This window comes from Micromesistius poutassou (assembly GCF_964030765.1).
Source record: "Micromesistius poutassou genome assembly, chromosome: 3".
Lineage (NCBI taxonomy): Eukaryota > Metazoa > Chordata > Actinopteri > Gadiformes > Gadidae > Micromesistius > Micromesistius poutassou.
In genome coordinates, this window is record NC_140273.1 from 13,725,299 (window position 1) to 13,747,741 (window position 22,443).

Here is a 22,443-nt window from a genome sequence, read left to right on the forward strand (position 1 = left end):
TAACAGTTAATCTGATCTATTCAGCAAAGGTCCTTTTCTTAATTGTTCTAAGGTCAAACCAATCAGAATAAGTTTCTATGTGTGATTCATCAACCGCATCACAATAGTAACACGTTTGAGTAGTGTTGAAGAACAATGAACAGCCAGCGACTTACTATCTTCTTTCAGATCCAGGTAGCTGAACTGATCATGAAGTATATTTACATTACATTTCTGAAAGGGGTCATCTAGAGTTTGCTATTTTACCCATCTGGACTTCTTCTGGTTGACTTTGCTTTACAGATTCAAGTGTCCTCGTTTGCTCTGTTTGTTCCATCAGATAGTTAAAACAGCCATGTGAAAGTCTGTCTCTGGCAGGTACATTTTGTGAAGGCCTGCCAGGATTAACAGTGGCTGGCTGCTTCTCCCTGTAATCACATTAGTGATTCTGCCAAGGTGCGACAATACACTCATTCATTAGAGCGGCATAAGCAGAGATAGACATGAGGTCATATGGGTGGAACGCATCTTCCTCTCTGACTCAAGATAGGCTACTTTTACCTACCTTAACTAGTCATCCCATTGAAACTCCTTTATCAGCCCACCCAAATGTGTCCTTTTTTTAAATGAGTTAAGGTTTAAGTCAGATCTTCCACCTTCCCTTATCCTGGCCGACTGTATAGCACATTCCATCTTGAATATTTCCATCTTGATTCACATTGTTCTACTTGGTGTACAAGATTGATTAGGCTTGCATAATTCGTGGCATCCTGTAACATGCACAAACTAGTCTTCTGTATTGGATGGCTGGATGGTATTATTGCTGCTTGGCAATCATCCACAGCCCAAGAGCCCATGAAATCAAGACGAACCAGAGAGAGATGGCCAGGGCCTCCGGAGAGGAAAAACGGTGGAAGCTGTGTGAGATTCTGAATGGAAATGATGGGCGAGTGGAACAGGAAGGATTTAGGAAAGGCATGGCCTGTAAATATTGACTGCTCTTTTAAGGTCCGGGTCATAGTGAGAACCTGACCCAAGTGGCTAATCAGATAGAAATGTGTAGAAATCATAATAAACAGCGGGCCGAACAGGGGCCAATGAATACATTGTGCACAGGGCTGATAGTACACCCTAGAGGATCTTCAACAAACTAGGTTTGACCTACAGATGCCTTTTTTGAATTTGGTCTGTGTTTGTCTTTGTGTCTCTGCCTTTTCATGAGTGTGTAAATTATTCATGTGCTAAAACTTCTAAAACAGACTAATTGTCTAATTGAAATTACAATTCATCTAGCAAGCGAAAACGTTGTGCTTTTGCACTTTTTAAGTCCATACAATAAGAAAATAACAATGAAACAGGTGTCTTACATATTTGGGGTTGTATGACTTATTTGCGGTCTATTCCCACCATTTTTCAGGTAGTCTAGTTGAGCATGGTTCCATTTTGTATGCTAGTTTTATTTCTCTCTACGCAGAGGGGACATTAAGGAAGTATTTTGCTGCTGTCAGCACTGATTATTAATGCCCGGTTTATTTTCCAAATGCAAGCTGGTCCGCCCTGTCCAGTGATTAAGCTGTAGTACTCATACAGGAAGTGTGTCCATGCTTTAGATAGAGGTCACTTTGTTTATTATCATATAAACCATAAATCTAAGCCCTTTCTAATTTGTAGTAATTGTAATTTGAGTTTGTAGAGTAACATTGCTTGACAAAGGAAAAGCCCATTTTCTTATAATTGTTGTAGGGATTTATGACTGTAGACTGTAGAATCTGAGTGAACATCATTTTTTATTGCTGACATCATTAATCATAAACCTAGCTATGAGTATTATACTTTGATCTGCTGTAGAAACTATATGCTACATCTTAGTGATTCTCTTCTCCTTTGCCGGGGACACTACAGTGTCTCTCAGTTAGGTAATTTTCCCGGTATGCCGCTGTTTCTAAAGACTCATAAAAAAAAGATTAGTTTGAGGAGGGGTCTCCATGAGTCATACTTGTGAGGCCAGCAGAAAGGTTCCTCTGGTTTCAGTACAGAAACTAGCCAAGTTTGACAGCTTCCAGGTTTTCACCAAAATACCTTGCTTTAAAAGGCAAAAAACAAGGGGGAAGATTCTGCTTGGCCCCCTGTGTTTGGTATTTATTTATTTTTATTGCTGGGATAGCGTGGCAGTTATCGTTTTAATCTTTAAATGCAAGCCTTCCATCTGACACAGTTGTTATTGTTTGAAATAATAATCTTTTATTGATGTCAGTGCTTGGAATTCACGCCCAACCTTTTGCAGTGGCTGTTGCAAACTGTTCTGTCTAGTATTTTCCTCAGGGGTAGAACACCGGGCATTTATAAATCGCCATCATTAAGAGTTCTCTTCCCCATAAGTTTGGTTTGTGCTTCAAAAAGTGTGGGGAAATCTTGCAGTTTCTCGAAGTACACTACATTCCTGTAGCCGTGTAGCATATCGTATGTAGAGTGGATTCGTTGGCAGACGCACACTGTGCCAGACTCACAGATGGTGCTAATCAAGACAATGCAGAACTATTCTCTGACATCACCATCCCTGTTCCTCACCGACAGGAAGAACATGCATGAAACTGGAATCCTTTCCAGCTGAAAAGCATAATATGGTCTGCCTAAATTAAATTCAGTTGTAAAATACATGGGGCCAACATTGTTTTGTGCAGTAAAGCCTCCCCCATTTAACAAGACCCCACGTACAGACACATCAATACAACATTTACTACACGCACGCACACATGCAGTGCGTGCAGAGTACCGACACATTTTGTGTGTAGCAAATCTTTTTAAATAGTTTTATTTTAAGTTACTTGTGGATTTAAGGACTTAACTATACCTTAGAACCCGCCCGTGTCTCTTTTTCTCCAGCCTTTCTGTGAAAATACCAGTGGAATAGCTATGCCATTGTCTGTTTGCTACATGTGCTGTGTTAGTCGAATACAATCAGCACCGACCGGGTGAACTAGTGAAGCTATAGTTTTATGTTAAGAAATGGGACACCAGCAGATGCCTTACTCTCCTCTCAGGTATTCTGTCTATTAAAGCTTTTTCAAGGTTGAGTGCAATGTTGTCAAAACATGTTTTCACCGGCACTGCTGCTGATGCCTCTCACTCTCACTATTTCTATGTCTCTAGTTCTAGAGTAGTAGGCCAATTCCTGCAGGCAATGGGGGATTACAAGAGTTAACAATTATTAAGTAAGGAAGAAGTCAGAACAAAAGTGAAACGACATTGTCGACAGTGAAAACGTTAGACAGTGCAGGATCCAGGCCTCAGGCTAACATTAGGATAGACGTGGCACTTTGTATCGCAAATCTTCTGTACAGAAGCAAAAGTAATGATAACCTTGACATAAATTGGCAGTCTTGCTTAGTGCATGATTGTGTCCTCCTGAAGGTAATGGTAGAATAGCATATCATTTTAATAGTTGGAGGCGTTTCCCATAACTTGCCAATCCCAGACGCTAAAAAACCCTCCCAAGTGCCTTGCAGGTTCTCATGTAGAAAAGATATTGGTGAAACATATCCAATATGCAGCTACAATCGGTTGAGTCATCTCCAATGAACAATCAACCACCACCATGGAGTGGGACAGAAGTAGACCTGGACTGAGTCACAATAAGTCTTATAAACCATTACCCTTCACTCCATGGCACATGCTTTGCAAGTGTGGACATGATCAAGACGTATGGCGTGCAATTTTACTTCTGGAACTAGTCATTTCTACATAGAGTAGATGTTTTACTACCAAAATAAAGGCTACATTTGCCTGTTTCTGCCATAGCTTTGTATTCACAATACAGCCCACCTACTTACTCTCACTCCCACACAACAGTGCAATGTTTACATCACTCAGTCAATAGTTTACTGAGGGACGAGGGGGGGAGGGTTGTAGGTTCTCTGTGTTTTAAATTGATTATCTATTTTCCCCTCTGTTGTGTACTGTATGTACTGTATATGTGTCGCCAACTCAATTCTGTTTGGTAAAAGGCTTTAACATCCAATGATGTTATATATTACATCAGCAGATTTCAGCCCTTTTCAGAGGATCTGATCTGACGGAAACCCTCAGATCAGTTATTCTTAATGCTATGCTGCAACACATTGGACTTATTGTCTTTAAGACAAATACAACAGGAACTCCTGAATCTGATCCTTGCTGTTAATTAGTCAATGCTGTCATTGACCAATTTCTGTTCCTGTACCCACTGCAATGCTTGAACATGTTAGGGCTAAGCAATGACCTCAATCTGTAATGAAAACAGTTTTCCTGTGTGGTTGCTATTTAAAGGTCAAGTCAAGGAACAAGGAGTTGTAAATACCCAAGCTGTCTGAGCGTGCTGACTGAAGCCCTTAGCTTCCTGCCCTGACCAACACATCATGACAAAGGCTTTCTACCACAGGTGTTCAGTGTTCACGCTGTATGGGCCCATGTTTGCATTGTTTAGTGCAGAACAGAATGGATTTATATGACATCTGTATGGCAAGTTTGGATTGATGGAAAACCACAGTGAGGCTACCGCTTTGAAACTGTTTTGAAGTGCACTCAGTGAGGCAGAAGATCTGCCCCTTTGTGCCCAGATCAGGCAGCCATTGTCCAACACCATTCACATGCTTTTGGTTGGAGCTTTTGGTTGGCGTTTATGTATAGGCCTAATCCTTTGCATGTGCACGCCACACACAAACACTGCTGATGAAGAGAAGAGACATTTCTAACGAAAGAGAATTACATAAATAACTAATACAAATAAAGGAATAGATTGAGTTTAAAATGAATAAATATATGCACTTGCATTAGCAATATATATATTTTTCCAATTAATGAACAAAGCTTGAACCTAATTTGATTAATTGTGGTGTGCTGTTAAACTGCAGGCTGTCATGCTCGCTTTAAAACCCTTGTGTGAACCGTAACCTCCAAAGTATAAATCGTCTGCACCTCCCGAAGATATAAACTGTTGGAAGTATAAATGTCCTATTAATGTGTCATAGCGTAATTTGTTTATTCAACTTAAGGTTTTCAGCTGCCAGCATGAAAAAAAAAAAAAAAAAAAAAGTTGCTCCACGGGATATGCTTATAGTCATAGCTCTGTTCTTAAAATACTCTCCCTCTGCATGCTGTAGAGCTTCCCCCGGGAACATCCATAGGCCAGAGATTCCCACCTCAGGGAATCTCAGCAATGCTTGGAAATAGATCATGACTGGTCTGATACACTCATTTGCCCTGGGTCCTTTCTCTGTCAACACTATCGAAAGTATGCCCTTGTATGGAAGCTTTCTTGGACAGTAATTTACTTTATCTTGTGTTATTGTGTTGTTTTGGAGATCGGCTAATGCTTAAGAATACCATGACTGCACTAGGCCCTTATATACAAGATCTATTCTATCTATTCTGCGGTTAGTATACAACAGTTTCTTTCTTTTGGACAGTGGTTTTTCAATACGATACGATACAACTTTATTAATCCCCCCTAGGAGAAATTTGTTTGTTGCAATAACCCAGCAGCAGTAGAAAAACACAGGGTGAAAATAAATAAAATACAATAAAAATACAAAGTACTAATACAACAGTTTTAGTAGTTTCTTGGTTTTAGCACCTCAATAGACTTGGTCATTGAGTCATTATTTCTTTCAGCTGTGTTTATACTAGCATGCATGCGATGCAGTCAAAGCTTCAGTGTCATGCAAACATGCAGCTGCTGCCCTTGACAGATTAGAGATTTGATATGCAACAGGATGTATCTGGCCGCCATCACAATGTAACAGGATGTTTGCAAAGCAGTCAACCTTTTGGGTGTACTGTACCTGCATGGTTGCATCGATAGTGTAACCCTCCTGTCTGTGCCTATGAGCAATTAGCTATATTGGCTATTGCTAGACAGTTGTTGTGGTTCACTGAGATCCATGTGTTATATGACTAACGACACCTGACCACTATTTTTCTACTGAATAAATGGATTGATAATAAATAATAAATGACAGCAAATAATGGCAGAATACAAAACAACTTACAAATGCATTCTTTATTCCTTATATTTTGCAATAGTACTTACATTCCATTGAACAATATGTATGTATTGTGCCCTTCTTTTAGAGCTTGGGATGGCACAGAGGAAGTTTGCCCAGTGCCTCGGTGAATTTCAGTTTGAGTACATTGGGGACGCGAAGACTGATGATGAGAAATGCATTGGTAAGTTTTGTTTGTACTCCTTTCCACCTTTCAAACCAGATTTAGTTTGATTCCCACCAGTACAGTACAACAATACAAAATACTTTTTAATAAAAAATATATATATTATACGTATGTTTCTTAGTTTGCACCATTGACAACTTGTTTTACAATGAAATTCTTTCAGTATAAGGCCGTCTTTTTAACATTATTTGATATGCAGCGTACGTGCATATTTGTGCATTTGTGTGTCTGTGTGTCAGTCTGTCTGTGTATGAACACGCTTGAGATGTGTTTCCTGTTATAATAATATGTAATTTTGTTTTTTAGATGAATCATTATTAGAATTCTCTTCCTTTCTCAAAAACCTGGAGGACCAAAGAGAGCTTATGGTAAGCATTGCTTGTAGGAACATGCCTGGGACAGGGGGAATCTCCAAAGCAGACATTTGACTGTACACCTTATGTGGTGTTTTTTTGTGACTAGGTCTGTGCATCCCGCATGCATGCTTGTCCTTGTTTGTGTGATCAGCCAACACTCATTTATCTCTATGGAAGTGTTCAGTCACATGGTTTCGTTCCTGTTACTCAATGTTACTCCGCCATAGAGCCAGTCACTCTCAGATGATTTCTGACATATTTAGCTGTAAAACCATGTATTACATTGAATTGTGTGAAAATACCCAGACAGGTTCATAGGATGTTGCTGGAGTACTTTTAGTCCTTTGTTTACTGGTTAGGAGCAAGGGATACATTTCAGTTAGCCTAATTCAGTTGCAGTTAATACAATAAAATGTTTAACCTTTTTACTTAACATTCTTTAAAGGCCCATTGCATAGATTTGAGTTATTTGTAATGATGACAACCTCTTTAACACTGCATTCTGGCAATGTTTGACCACCAGTAGCCAGTTCACTACATATTTGTCGGTTGAAAAACCTCGTAATTGGTGCTAAAATCCCAAATCATTGTGCGAAAACCACATTAAAATGTGTCTCTGAAACGATCAAATGTTAATTGAACTGAATAAGAAGTAGGTAATGCTTTCAACACATTTCCACTATTGGGTGACTCATTAAAAACCGCACTACAACAGCCCCTCCCTTGTGCCTTGGCAGCATGTCTAAGGTCCACTGTCCAAGCACATGAGACAAGACGGGAACTAGGCAGGGCTGCAGAGTTGAATTACCAAAGTTACCACAGTCATTTTAATGGCAGTACTTGTTCAATAAGATTAACATAGCAGTACACCTGACATCACAGCACAAGCTATGAAAACAAGGTACTACGTTAAGACCAACGTACCCGCACTTGTCAAAGTTTCTCATTCGAAGATGAAGCTTGGCTACATGGTCAGTCTGATGAGGTTATAATAAAAGCAAGTCTATTTTGGAGGGTGAGCACTCCAGGCTCAGGTTACCCTTGAGACCGGAGTTCAGCGCAAGTTGAGTCACATTGTGCAGAAATGATAGCATCCAGCAGACAGGTCTAAAGGAAAGCACCCAAGGCACCTTCGCACCATGCAGTTCGCTCATATTCCCCTCCTTCCCTCAGCGAGCTAGCTAGCTAGCTAGCTAGCTCCTCTCCTGTAATGAGCACTGTCTGGCTGTGTGCTGAGGTTGTCTAAACCGACATGCCTGTTGGTACTTGATAGGGTTAGAGCAGGATTGCCCCTGCTGTATCATTACTATGTAATGTCCCAGAGGCCTGTGGTGTTGGCTGTCGGTGGGCAACGGAGCTGTTGATCCGTTGGTTCAGGGCCAGCTGAAGAAACCGTCATGCAACATATGCAGCTTAGTTATGTGCACAGTCTACAGTGACATCATGGTGCAAAGAAAGAAAGGGGGGAGAGGCAGACCCTGACATGTTTAGAGGAACACTGTACAATTTCTAGTGGTGTGTGTGCCTCATTGCTGTTTATCTAACACCCTATCAAGTATCAACAAGCCTGTGGGCTCTGGATGTTTCCGCCTGTGGATTTTGTTTCGTTTACGTGGCTCCATTTTATCTTTCTTGTGAGGGGTAGGCTACAGGGTGAAAACATTTCAGCCAATCCCAGAAATGGATCATGTGTTTCGAAATGACAAATGTTACTAGTTTTTACTCATCACATCCGGGAGAACGGAGCAATCTGGGATGGGCGTTGTGGTTGAGGACAAAGCGTGGAAATATTTAAATCTCCATGTCATCAGATTCTTTAGTGATGCACAAATGAAAGAAACTTAATCCTTATCCATTACCTTAAAATAACCTTTATCCAGGAGTTAAATAAGAAAAGCATACTATTTACTATTTTGAAAGTCATAGTTCTATGCCCAAAGGCTCACTCCACAGAACCAGTGTAGACCTATATTAAACAGGTTAACTGAGTAGAGGCGCTCAAGATTACTGGTTGCTCTGGGGAGCTGATCTCCCTTTATCTAAGTATAACTGAATAACTATTATTATTCAACTATGAAGTACTGTTAATACTACCCAAGTGTTGTATTATAATCATAGACTCCTACCCCTTTTCTTTTTAAACTGGCATGCACAAGTGTCTGTTTGAAAATGTTACAGATACAAGCTCTGTGTTAAACTATGAGGAAGACATAAACATGATGAAGAAGGTGTTGTTCTTTCTAGATGAGGAACATTACAGAAACATTGATGAAACCCCTGGAGAAGTTCCGGAAAGAGCAACTGGGCGCGGCAAGGGTACTGTATGACTTTGCTTCAGTCACTTTTTGCATGCAAAATTACAATAAAACATCTCATCATTTCATTTCTATAAAGCAAACCCTCTTTGCGTTCTGCCTCCAACTATCCCATGTGTTTCCTCACCCTCCCTCAACTTATCACACTGTGTTTTTTGTTTTTTTTCAAGACGGAAAGGAAGAAGTATGAGAAGGAAACGGAGAAGTACTACAGCTCCTTGGAGAAGCTTTTGAACATGTCAGCAAAGAAGAAGGAGCCTCAGCTCCAAGAGGTACCGTCACTTCTCCAATCCACACAAATAGGGAAATGGAGAAAAGTCAAAAGAGAAGGAAAGAGAAAAAAAGAGGGAACAAACTCTCTCTTTAAGAGGTTAGGAAAAATACAGCGCGGGGGGAGGGGGGGGGGGGATTTGTCTCCAGTGTCATGGTGATGGGCAGCAAGGGTTTTTCTTTTTCAACAGTGAGTTTCCGCTGGCCCGGCTAACAGTAACAAGCCGTTTTCCTGGCAAAGTGTGGAGAGGAAAGGCATGCTCAGTGTTAGCGTACTACCAAGGTCAAGCCCCAGCAGCTGTGGGCGTTGGAACAACCCGTGACATAATCGTAGCCCTGGCTACACACACGCTGGGCTGGAACGGCTTTACGTTGCCGGAGGGAAAGCGTTAACGTTGTGCATTGTAAAGAAGGGAAATACAATCCTATAAACAATGTATTTTACTGTCTTTCCCCTTTGGCCTTTGAGATCCTGAAGTATGGAGGAGATATGGGAGGTCATGCCATGCCATATGACTTATGGCTTGATTTGACGAGGAGAGAAAGCAATCTTGAACTGTTGAGTTTTTTACTGCGTGCTGTAAAAACAAATAAAAATACACTATTATTTAATTCAATTTCAGTTAAAAAGATTGTATTGTCCCTGAAAAGGACTAAGAGAAGTCAGGGACTTCATGTTAACTTGCAGACAGAGGCATGTAACAAGCACCGTCACTCATTGTCCTTTTGAGCCAACTATTTGGTGAGAGAAAGCAGCGATAGCCCCCGTCTGTGCATCAGCCCATGGCTGAGCAGCACTTAGTAATGTGCTGGTCCTCTCGTCCTCAGGCAGACAGCCAGGTGGAGGCCATGAGGCTGCACTTCCAGGAGGAGTCCCTCGACTATGTATGCAAACTGCAGGAGATCCAGGAGAGGAAGAAGTTTGAATGTGTCGAACCAGTAAGTCAACCGGTAGTAGTATTCTGACATGTATTTTATATACATTGTATACATGATATACCATATACGTATATCAAATACAAAAGGATTTCCTGTGTGCAACACTTTATGCTATCAGTGTTGGTGTTAATGGTTAAGTATTCATTCATTCATTCATCTGTTTAAATGATCATGACTAAAGCCAAACTGTGAGAGGTCCTATGTCAGTGTACTCTCCTGATTTTGATCCTTCTCTTCATTGTATAGTTTCTGTTTAAAGATTGAATGCTGACTTCCATTGACTAAATCATTTACTTTGCTTATCTTCATCTTAAGCATCATTTCTTCTCCCTTTGTCTCTCCAGATGCTGGCCTTTTTCCAGACGGTCTTCACCTTTTATCACCAGGGATTTGAGCTTGCCAATGACTTTGACCATTACAAGCAGGCCTTGCAGATAAATATCCAGAATGTAAGAGGCACATAAAATCACTCATTCCATTTGATGATTGTATTTCGGCTTTCAGCTTATAACAACGTTGTATTACCAGACCCATTAGAAATAAAATGAATGGGGCGGCCTGCTGGCTCAACCCCCTAGTGCGCTAACCATTGAGGCAATACCCCTTGTAGCGACCCAGGTCCTTTGCTGCATGTCATTCCCTCTCTTCTCCGAGCTGCTTTCCCATCCGTCTCCACCTTCCGGTCCACCTAGGCACAAAAAGCCCATCAAATATATTAAAACAATTAATTGAATGGATATTCTACTCTCGCTACGTCCGAATAAAAACACCCCAATGTGTGTGTTATGGCAGTATCCACAATCTTTCTGATCTTGCTGGAATACGTTCACCTCTCAAGCCTCCCTCAGGGGCGGTCAAGGGCGTTTCCTGGGGAAGCATTCAGAGTTTTTGTTTCCAGCGGTTGTGCATCATGACTGCTGTCTGTGTGACCCCAGAGCACCTGGAAGTGACGACAATCCAGTGTCTCTCTGACCCGCTACCTCTCCCCCCACAGACGAGGAGTCGGTTCGAGGGGGCACGGTCGGAAGTGTACGAGCTGATGAAGCGGATCAGGGAGGCGCCACAGGAATACAGACAGACGAGTCCGATAAGCAGCGAGGGCTACCTTTATGTGCAAGAGAAACGTAAGACTGCACCCCTGTGCTGAGTAGGTTTTAAATCAAGGGATTTAATTGTGCATTTAACTTGCACCAAGCCCTCTTGTGCACTTAACTACTGCTAATAAATGTTTTTTTGCTGGCCAAAGCTGCATTGCATTCTTATCAGTTGTTTTTTTGTCGGAGACCGGGGCAGCACTTTGTGTGACAATATTGAGCGAATGCTTTGATCATTCTCAGTGGCTTTAGATAAAATCTACTAATCTACTAAGTCAAGTGATGGTTTAAAAAAACAGCAAGGGTTAGCCAAAGTGCGGTACAGCTTAGGTTAATGAAAACCGCAATATACAGCATCAAATAAAACGGTAGATAAAAGATATTGCATGCTCCGAATAATCTAGTTTGATTCAGACACTAAATAATGTAATGCTACAGGGATCTCCAGTGGTCATCTGTGTTTGCGTTCCAGGACCACCTCCCTTTGGTTCGAGTTGGGTGAAGCGCTATTGCACATTCGTCAAGGAGCAGAAGATCTTACACATGGTGACCTTTGACCACAGATCTGGTGGAAAGATGGTGAGTACCCATCCAAACACATAATGTTACTACGGTCTGTAAGACATGTTAACATGACTGACGTCAGTCGGTTATGTCTCTCTTTATAGCAATGATCACTGTATCTCTGCACAGAAATGTAAGCCGGTTAAAACAGCAAAATTCAGAAAACAAGTTTGAAATGCTGATACTCTTTATTTGACCTGACTTATTTCAAAGAAAATGAATAACTGCAATACAGTTTTACCGGCTCATAGATGTAACATCCTTTTATTGTCCTGGGCAATATGAGTAGTTTGACTTAATGAATATACTAACAATGTGATATAAATCAGTGTTAAGCCTTGCAGTTGAGGGCAGGGCCTAGACTGGGCTTTCGGCTGGGTCAACTCTCTGCCGAATGGTTCCCTTACTTTCTATTGTATCGGATAAAAAAATCATTTAAGTTCGTTTGGATAAAATCATTCAATGTAAATCCATCCAACAATGTATTCTGATTGGGCCATTTTTCTCTCTTCAGGGGGAAACTGAGTCGGTCACTCTAAAGTCCTGTGTCCGCAAAACTACAGACGTGCTGGATCGGAGATTCTGCCTGGACCTTGACATCACAGATCGGTATACACCATGCATCATTATTCTCACACTAACTATCACCCTTCAGACATACAAACGCAGATCCAAGGCTACGTACACATTTGGCTTCCGTTGTACGAGGAAGCACAGCTCCAAGAGGCACCATAAGACCATTAAAGGTTACACAAGATATACATACAATTGCTTGAAATAATACAATTCATTCTAGTGCCCCCCTCCGTCATCTCCCTGGGGTTTGCGCCAGCCCTGGCCACGAGGCGGCATGGCCCAATTTATTTCCGATGGTAGAAAGGGAAAAGGAAGAGCCGAGGATCGCAATGATCCTCGTGTGCTTGTGAAGACAGTGAATATCTTGAATGACCTGTCACTTTTAGTTTTATTCTTAGAGGTTCCCATCGAGGAACACTTTAAACTCTCCTGAAATAACTATTAACAGTGGTTATCAATCGCTAGGACATAACCAATATATACACCACAAAGAAATTACAATCATGCTACCAAAATGACCAGCAGCTGCACTGTAGAACTGTACAAGGAGACACAATTCCTCAACCTGCATAGATAGAGAACTCACAAATGCTGTTCACAAGAAGCCTAACAATACGGAGTATACACTACGGCCAGTATCCATACATCTCCACATTGTGTTTGGCAATGTTTCCCGTCAACCTGTCTTCTACAACAGTCTGTGCTGTCATACGTCTACCAACGTTTGTGTTTGCTCACTGTTTACCTCTCAGCTTGTGGGTTTTCTGCTCGGCTGGCGGAGGGGAAACTTGTTGGGGCTGAGGGTTAAGTCATGACACACTGCTGTGGTGTTTTGTCAGGCTCTGCGCCGGCCTTGCCCTACAGCTCTAGCCACTATCCTGTTACGTCACCGCTGTAACACCAACCTGAGAATTTTCATTTGAAGCTCATCCGACGCTTGGGGGGGGGGGGGGGGGGGGGGGGCTCCTCAAAATATATATTTTTTTTAGTATTGCAGAGCTCTTCTACAATCACAGGTTCCTGGGTGCTCACAAGTGTCATTAGTCTTGCCAAGGCAATGCTAATTCAATTGGGTATCACGTTTTTCCTACCTCAACACACGTTTTATTTGTGTTAGGAAGGCAGACTTGCAAGCCAAAGGGTTGTTTACCATCTTTGTCTTGCTGTCGATTAAAGGTGCCATAGGAAAGATTTAAGTGCTTTATTTGGATACAACACGTTTGAAATGTCATAGCCATCTGAATACGTCCCCATAGCATCTTTAACACAGATGTTTTAAGAAAAATAGAATATGACTCCTGAAAAAACGTCATGGGTGATTTCTGCTGACCTAAGCAGCAGGACTCACCCGCGACTTGTTTAGTGTGGTTTTAGACAACAAAAGCTGTCTAGGCCGCAGAAAGGTAAGCTGTCTATTTGTGGATCACAGGACAGACTTGTGAGCAGGACATGGTTTCATGGGGAATGTCGACAATAAGAAAACTGTGGATTTACACCGCCCATGTTGTCATACAGTTTGGTTATTGTTGTGTTGTGATTACCAGATCATATCATAGTATTTTGTTTCTCTCCCCCTCTCAGTCCCGGGACAGTCCTGACAGTACAGAGCATGTCCGAAGATGACCACAAGTTCTGGATGCAGGCCATGGGAGGGAAGGAGCCTGTGAGTCAGCTAACCCTACCCTCTCTACCCTCTCATCATCTCTCACACTCCCTCTTGGCTCGTCCAGGCAAAACAAGGCTATATGCTGTTTATGTCTTTATGTAAAATCACACGGTGGCTTCTTCATGTCGTCACCCAGCGTCACTGTGTCGCTTACATTCCTCATCACTATCAATGGTTTGAAAGACAGTATATGTAATAAAAGTAAATGTGTTTTAGGCTTTTTCCTTTTTTTTTTGCTTCTCCAGGTCGGACATTATCTTGGAAGGACCTGCTCCAAAGAAAGAGGAAGTAAGTGTCTAGTTGAGGTGGATCAAGTTAAAACTACGTTTTGGTCTAACTTAATTGGGGGATAGTTCTAACTTTTCTTCTCAAACATATTTCCTCCTCTGTAGTTGATGCCCAGTTGGACGACTTGGGCTTGACCTTTGTGCAGAACTCGATCAATGCCATAGAGAAAAGAGGTATGTTTCTTTTAGACTTGGGACTTGCAGAGAATACAGGGATCTCTGTGTGTCTGTAGAATGATGTAATGTGCTTTTTAAAGCTCTGTGTCAGAAGTAGCTACATTAGTCTAACACAAGAGGGCAGACTTGCTCCATTATTGAAACCATTAAACTATAATGCAACTGCCTTGGTTGAATTGTTACAATAGATATTTTTCATATTTTTCATTTGTGTAAAATATGTGCACGTGCCGGGTATAGTTCAACCTTTTTATTTTAATGACAACATTTTTCTAGCTATTTCAAACAAGCTTAAAACGTATTCTAGTACAGCTGTATTCTTTCTATCCTAGTGGGATATTGATGTTGAATGTATTAATATTGATGTCTCTCGTAGGTATCAATGACCAGGGCTTGTACAGAGTGGTGGGGGTCAGTTCCAAGGTCCAGAAGCTCCTCTCACTAATGATTGGTGAGACACGCGCTTTTGCTTCATTCCTCCATTGTGCATTCTATGTGTGAGCCAAAGGTATATGTACTTTATGGTTTCTCAACTCTCCTCAGCTTACACTTTCGTTCTTACTTTGATTCGTTGGTTTGTTTCTTTCTTTCTTGTTTGATCGATATTAACACCACACAGACCTCAGTCTACCATGTACGGGCCGGGTCTTGATGGTGGCATGGCCAGTCAGCGAGACCTCGGCTTCACCCGTCCACACCCTCACACTAAGCCAAACCTTTATAAACCTCACATCTGGTTTCTTTCCATCCATAGCTCGCACAACAACACCAAACAGATCCCCTCCCTCCCTACCCCTCCCTCCCAGCCATCTCATCTCCCCTTCCATCTCTTTTGACTCTGAACCTGTTCTCCAGGATCTTGTCCCTCACCTCCATGCCCTCCCCACCCCACCCTGTCTGCCCTCCTGGTTCCTGCCGTCTCCCTCAGACATCAGCTTTACTCTTACTCTGTGCACTGAATGACAAAAGAGCCAGACCGATGCCAGCCCCTGGCTGGGCTCTCCTGGCTTTTCTCCCCCCGTCCCCTACCCCCACAAAGCTCCTTTAGCCTCCAAACTGCCAGCTCACTGTTTAGAGCCCATTAACACAATACTATAGAGCACAGGGTTCGCCTAATATGGTGGAAGACCGGGCTGTTGGTCGTCTGAAATCAACACCCTTTAGCAGTTGAAAACACGCCACATTTGGGCATTTAGAGGTATACCTCTCATCACAATAGAGAATTAGGGTTGAGTTAGGGTAGAGTTGAATTTCAGGTGATGAGGGATAGGTTTTACAGATGCCACATGTTGGAACTTGCATAGTAGGCGTCTTTACACACATAATCCTTTAATGTGTGTGATTTAAGTTATACTGATGTTATGTTCCCTACAGAAATATTATCTTCTTCTTCATTTCTCAATCATACGAGTACACTGCCACAAAATGGCACACAAATGCAATTTATTATTCACACCCCATTAAAGTTAACGTATATGTGCCATTTGGCAGTGAAATAATAGATGTGGAAATCCAGAAAGGGAAATTAGATCCTCTTTAGTTCTTGCTTAAGAGAATGTTTGCTTTTCTTGGTTCTTGCCAAGTCAATAGCCATACCCCCTCCAAAACGCAGTCCTATCCATCCCGCATGCGGCCCCATAGAGATTTTACTGTTGTGCAACCTCTGAAACCACTGCTGAGTGGACAGGCTTATTTAATCTCCGTACAGGGCGCAGCAATAACCTAATAGCAATAACATAAACTTCTGGAGAAAAATGTGTAATGTAATCACATCTTCCCCATAATGTGGGAAAACACTTTTTTGTAAGCTTTGTAGTTAATAGTAATCCATACTCTGTGTAAACAATTTTATTTACATACAGTTCGAAATACCTGCTGTGCTTCTCTCTTGGTTGTATGCTACTTTATAATAAGTTAGGGTGGGAAGGGAAAATAGTGAGAAATAATTCATTACTTAGAAGTCAATAAAATATGGATTACACTGGGCAGAGGCATTGCCCCATATCTCACTTCCGTTGGTCTATATTTTAACAGGAGTGCGTATCCAAGCCTACGAGGGATTAAAGCATACTTTCTGTGGTTTGTACACTAGGGGGAGCCAGCGATGCCAGTAACTGGCCTGTAACATAACGATGAATACCAAACACGAAACATAACACCCCATTAGCACTTCCTTTTTACGACCATTTCCGGATAAATGGCCCATGATGAGACTTATTTAATTAAGTTTATTTTGTGTTGCATCACTCGCTATGAATAAATTATGAATACTTAAAAAATACATCTACACAATATTAAATCATCAACCCTTACCCTGAACAGCATTCCATTACTGCATTTTAAACCCCTCTGTATGGTGTTAAAGTCTAAGTGAAGCCCCTGTTGTAGCTCAAATCCGTACACTGAGATAATCTAAATGTTAAACAGTTGGGCTGAGAGTTCTAGGAAGTGGGGGGGTGACATGTTATTCCCATGGTTATGACCCATTTGTGTTATTCTTTTAGTACTGTCGTTGTGTAGGAGCGTTATAATGAGATATGTTTTATGTGAAATGAGGCACACTGGCGCTATACTACAAGCATCCAAGATGCATAACTGTCTCTCAAATCCAGACATCAAAATAAACCGCTGACCAGACGGAGCTCCATGCATCCACCGTGATGTTCTACTATACGCATCCAAGAAGTTTATCCCCCTCTCGGACGCTGCTGTCAACGTACAATCGCTGGCCAGGCAGAGCTCAACACAGCCACACACACCTCTCCACACTGTCACGAATAGAACGGCACCGGAGTCCGAAGCAGAATAGAACATTCCCAAACTGGTTGACAAACAATGGCACGAACATAGGATTTTACTCCTGTTTTCTCTAATGTTTTAGTAACATTGAACAAATGGCTTTGATTTAAATGTTGACAAAGAAGACCTATCATCATGTTGAAGAATGGTTTCGGGTTCAATGCCCCTTTAACAGTGCTTTACAGAACATTTACAAATACAAACATTTTTATGATGAACAATCATATTTTATCCCAGTCCAGGTCCACAGTACAATTTTGTTGACCTAGATGATCTAAAGAAAGTCTGACCACCGATTTCACTAAAAAAACGAATGCGTACAGTGTATACCCATAGAACCGCACATAATTAGCTGCAAACTCCACACATAAACTGTAGCTCTCAGAGGGTGATATTGGGCAGATGATGTGTACCGAAATGGCAGGGGAAAATCACAACATCAAGGGGATTTAGCTTATTTATTTATTTATTTGTATGGGCTTTTTTATGCATTTATGGACAGAGTAATGAGAGACTGGAAAGTGGGTTGAGACCGAGTGGGGATGCCCAGCATAGGACAGCAGATTGGAATCAAACCTGGTTTGGTACGATGCACACCTACTATGTGGTTAACGAGTTAGTGGGTTGAGCCACTGAGCCACACATCTAAGGGATTTAAAATCTTATGAATGGACCTAAAATCATCCCGGTAACCTAAAATCATTCCGGTTTCCTCTGTGACCTGGGCTCCATGGACAACATATGTAGATTCTGCTACCAAGTTACCCTACTCACCAGGGGGTAACTTAAGGTGCAACTGAAACACCACCCTCCTTGATTCACTGTCACTACCGGTACTCAGCCCTCACTGGTTCCACCCCCTGCGGGACCTGGTGCAGCAGTAAGGGATTAATTAGACTCCATAACGTGTAAAGAACCAGTGGACCCTCTCCAGCAGCTGTGATTTCCTGCCCAGGAAGTGAGGCTGGAGGAGAGGGCTCTATCCTCCCACATGGCCAATTACCAAGAGTTATTTTTTCATTGTACAATATTCAAACTTTTGTTAATCAAGACCTCACACGTAGAAAGTTGAGTTACTGCTGCTGTAATTTTAGAAGATGAAGAAAAAAGAGGGGTCACGCTCATTAGAGTGTGTTTAATTGCGTCCCATGACTTTTGTGTTTTAATGTTTCGATGCAGAAGAGAAGAGCCACGAGGTGGATCTGTCCACCAGTGAAGAATGGGACGTTAAAACGATAACCAGCGCCCTGAAGCTGTATCTGAGGTGAGACGCACGCTACAGCCACACACATGCACTGCGACCTTGAACTTGCCCGGAAATTACCCAAAAATGAAGGGTCAACTCCAGACAATGATCCGACCTCTCTGGATGCTGGCCGGGGTTCATATGTGGAAACTGCTACACACTTCCCTACCCCTCCCAACAAGCTCACAGAGGACAGAGACATTGCATTCGAGTAATTTCTAGCAGTAATTTAACTTCCTCAGCATATGAAATGGTACAGACTGTGTATGTACCATTGTAGTGTATATGGCTGTATTCATTCAACAGTTTTCGCAACCTTCTTTAATAATATGCCTTACGAAACATTATACACGTTATTCTTCCACGTTTCAATCTAGTTTGGGATTTGACTTTCCTCGGGTCCACTGTGTGAGTACTCCCTGGTCCCGGCTCATAAATGTGACAGTTTCATTATTCAGAAAAAAAAATTGGTGCTGACTCAAGACATCCCCTGAAATATGAGTTTATTTGATGTCTTACTCTCCTACCTGTTCTGTCACCTCATTCTGCCACCTCCTTTTTTTTCTAAATCACATATGACGGATAAAAGACAAAAAGTATTACTAAACGTGTTAATTGGGTTTAGTGTGCATGTGTGGAGGAACATGGACTTCTTTTTTCTGGCTGGCACTCTTTCTATTCTGTTTCTTTCTCACTTTCTTTCTTTCTTTCTTTCTTTCTCTCCTGTCCTTCTCTTTCCATCTCCCTTTTCCTTATTTCTGTCGCTATCTCAAACTTTCTTTCTTTTGTCCTCTTCCTTTCCTTTTCTCATTCTGTCCCTTTCTCTCTTTTCCTCTCCTTTCTCTTTATTTCTTTCTCTCCTCCTGTTGTTCCATCTCCCTCCCTTTCTTTCTTGATTTCTCTCTTTCTATCATTTCTCTCATTCTTTATTTTTCCCTCTCGTTCCCTTTCTTTCTCTCTGTCTTTATTTCTCTCTTCTCTCTCTCTCTCTCTCTCTCTCTCTCTCTCTCTCTCTCTCTCTCTCTCTCTCTCTCTCACCTTCTACCATTCCCTCTATTTCATCCTCCGTTTTTCCTCAATGACAATTCAGTCTCCAGTGTCCCGCTCTCTTCCCCTCATCATCCTTCTCGCTCTCTGCTCCCTTCGTTCTGAAAGACATGGGGGGAGGCGGACGTGTTGGGACCGGCTGTTCCGAGCTCAGAGGTCTTTCACCGCGCGCCGGAGCGCCTCGCTGCCGTAGGGCCGCCATAGGTCATGGGAATTTTCCACGCTCATTGTCTCCTCGCTCGAGTGTGAACTCGCCGGTCGCTTTCTACCCCCACTTCATAAACATCGGTGGAGTTGTGCAAACTTGATCTGCCGTTATGTTATTATGACACATTACACCCCATTGTATCCTACTTGTGAGTGTGTGTGTGTGTGTGTGTGTGTGTGTGTGTGTGTGTGTGTGTGTGTGTGTGTTGGCCGGTCCAACGCTGGAGCAGAACTGGGGGTCGGCCCGCCGTTCACTCTCCTCTGGGTCTAAGTAGCCTTGGCCGAGCTCCAGCCGCAGTGTGAAAGTACCTTCAGATGAACTTGGTTATCTCAACGGGCGCGCCATCTAATTCCATCCCCTGGCACAGCCACATTAATCATTGCTGTGTGCAGACCCTATAAAACAGTGCACCGTCTATTTATGTCCCTCCGTGCTCACTTTAACTCGCTTACTCTTTTTTCCTCTCTCTCTCTCTCTTTTTTCTTTCTTTCTGTCTTTCTTTCTGTCTTTCTTTGCCTCTTTCTTTATTTGCCTCTCTTTCTTTCTTTCTTTCTTTCTCTCTCTCTTTTTCTCTCCTTGCCTCTGTTTCGGTCTCTCTCTATTTGCCTCTCTCTCTGTCTCTCTCTCTGCCTCTCTCTCTCTCTCTTTTTCTCTCTCTCTTTTTCTCTCTCCCTTTTTCTCTCTCTCTCTCTTTTTCTCTCTTTGCCTCTCTGTTTCTGTCTCTCTCTCTCTCTCTCTGTCTGTCTCTCTCGGTCTCTCTCTCTGTCTGTCTCTCTCGGTCTCTCTCTCGCTGCCTCTCTCTTTCTCTCTCTCTGCCTCTCTTTCTCTCTGCCTCTCTTTGCCTCTATTTTGCTTTCTCTCATGCTCAAGGAGCCTTCCCGAGCCATTGATGACCTATGGACTTTATAAAGACTTCATCAATCCTGCAAGTAAGTTTTCACATAACCACATTTGTATGGATAGACACTACTACTACCACTGCTTGCATTATATTTGAGGACCACCCATACAACATAAATGCATTTTCTTGAATGAATGAATTGTTTTATTGAATTTACCAGGGGTTATTTGTGGTTGCCTTTTGTCCTAGCTTTCTATTTACCGCCATTCATGTTTCGATTATGAGGAAAACACCTCAAAGAGAGACTTGAAAATTGCATAGCAAAGTTTTGGCTGGTTCTCATTGGACATACTCTCTATGCAATGTCCAATCAGATGAAGGCCGAGATGTCAAAGCCAATAGAATACTGATGAACGTGTTGGTGATATTGTGATCATATATTATACGTATGCAATTGTTGTCCTCCTATCTAGAATGTACGTAGATATCTTGTTGACTCTTATTTATTTAAATCAATATACATTTCATAAATTATTTCAGTTCACCAAGATTAACAAAATGTGTTTAAGCTACAGGGAGACACATAATTAAAACTTGTTATTTAGGTTGACTATAAACTAGAGTAAACATGCAAATAACTAAAAAAAAAAAGAAGCAATTAATCCACATAAAATCACTTTAAAATCAAACTTTTGTGAGTCAAACTGAGTCCCATTACAAAATGTGTTATAATTGGATTAGGTTGACATTTTTATCTGTCATTCGCAATGCCCACATAAGGGAAGAAGAGTGTGTGTGTGTGTGTGTGTGTGTGTGTGTGTGTGTGTGTGTTTGTGTGTGTGTGTGTGTGTGTGTGTGTGTGTGTGTGTGTGTGTGTGTGTGTGTGTGTGTGTGTGTGTGCTAGAGGGAGGGGGGTTTGGATTACCACTTAAATATTTTGATGGTTGACAGCATCCATGTGAAGCTTCTTCCATGATAAATCCTCGTTGTTTCTATGCAACAGTTTTGTGTGTGTGTGTGTGTGTGTGTTTGTGTCTGGTGTGTGTGTGTGCGTGTGTGTGTGTGGGCGGCCAGATGCCCATGTGTGAGTGCATGTTTAAGAAATGATCTTTGAGGTTTCAACACAACCCTTTTACACGGTAGCGGCAGCAGCAACACAAAACTATCTTTCCCACCCAGCATAGCTACCCCTGTTGCCAATTTCCACCAGGCTCCACACCATACAGTATATCACCATAACACCTCTGCCTTACTTAGATTTACACATATTTCACACGGTACGCTTCTCCTCCATGTATGGATGAGCATAAACTGAGTCTGTTGTTGTGGCTGACAAAATTTAAATGAAAACTAAAACTTAATGCAGTAATAAAATATAATAATCATTATTATATGGCATTAGCGTAGGTGTCAGGGCAAATGGGTTGAACCCTATGAAATAATGTATCAATTAATACCTTAGTTATTATGAAAACAATGCGGTTAACATGAAAACTATTGGTAAAAAATTAACACCCCAGGTTAATGATTACAACACCATTAGTTTACTGTTAAAGAACTGTTGGTTCTTTCTTATTACTGCGTAGCTAATGCTAATTAATGGTTAACCATTGTACACTTATTTTAAAGTCTTGCCATGCATACAGTAGCCTATATTAATCAGCTGTATTTCTCACTGTAAATACCAATTAGGCAGACGGAGACATAGCTGTCCAACATCGTCGGCTATATGTGCAGCTCTGCACACTGAAGGCATATCAATAACCAGCCAACACTCAAGACTGTGCTGTTCCAGTGGCCAACCTGGGCAGCAACGGCACCCTTCCACTGTGGGGAAACGCTAGGCTAGTAACCTGTTTGTGTGTGTGTGTC

At 41.9% G+C, this 22,443-nt stretch overlaps 1 protein-coding gene across 1 annotated transcript in view; it reads left to right on the forward strand.

The window, feature by feature from the left end:
- The window catches only part of arhgap10 (Rho GTPase activating protein 10), a 38,959-nt gene that overhangs the window by 1,976 nt on the left and 14,540 nt on the right, over nt 1–22,443 (forward strand). The window contains 15 exon segments of the mRNA XM_084465962.1: nt 6,088–6,183; nt 6,493–6,554; nt 8,787–8,858; nt 9,028–9,129; nt 9,956–10,066; nt 10,411–10,515; nt 11,061–11,190; nt 11,633–11,739; nt 12,239–12,333; nt 13,882–13,963; nt 14,212–14,310; nt 14,313–14,427; nt 14,807–14,881; nt 18,409–18,493; nt 20,601–20,659. Coding sequence (XP_084322088.1) covers nt 6,088–6,183; nt 6,493–6,554; nt 8,787–8,858; nt 9,028–9,129; nt 9,956–10,066; nt 10,411–10,515; nt 11,061–11,190; nt 11,633–11,739; nt 12,239–12,333; nt 13,882–13,963; nt 14,212–14,310; nt 14,313–14,427; nt 14,807–14,881; nt 18,409–18,493; nt 20,601–20,659 — 1,395 coding nt within the window.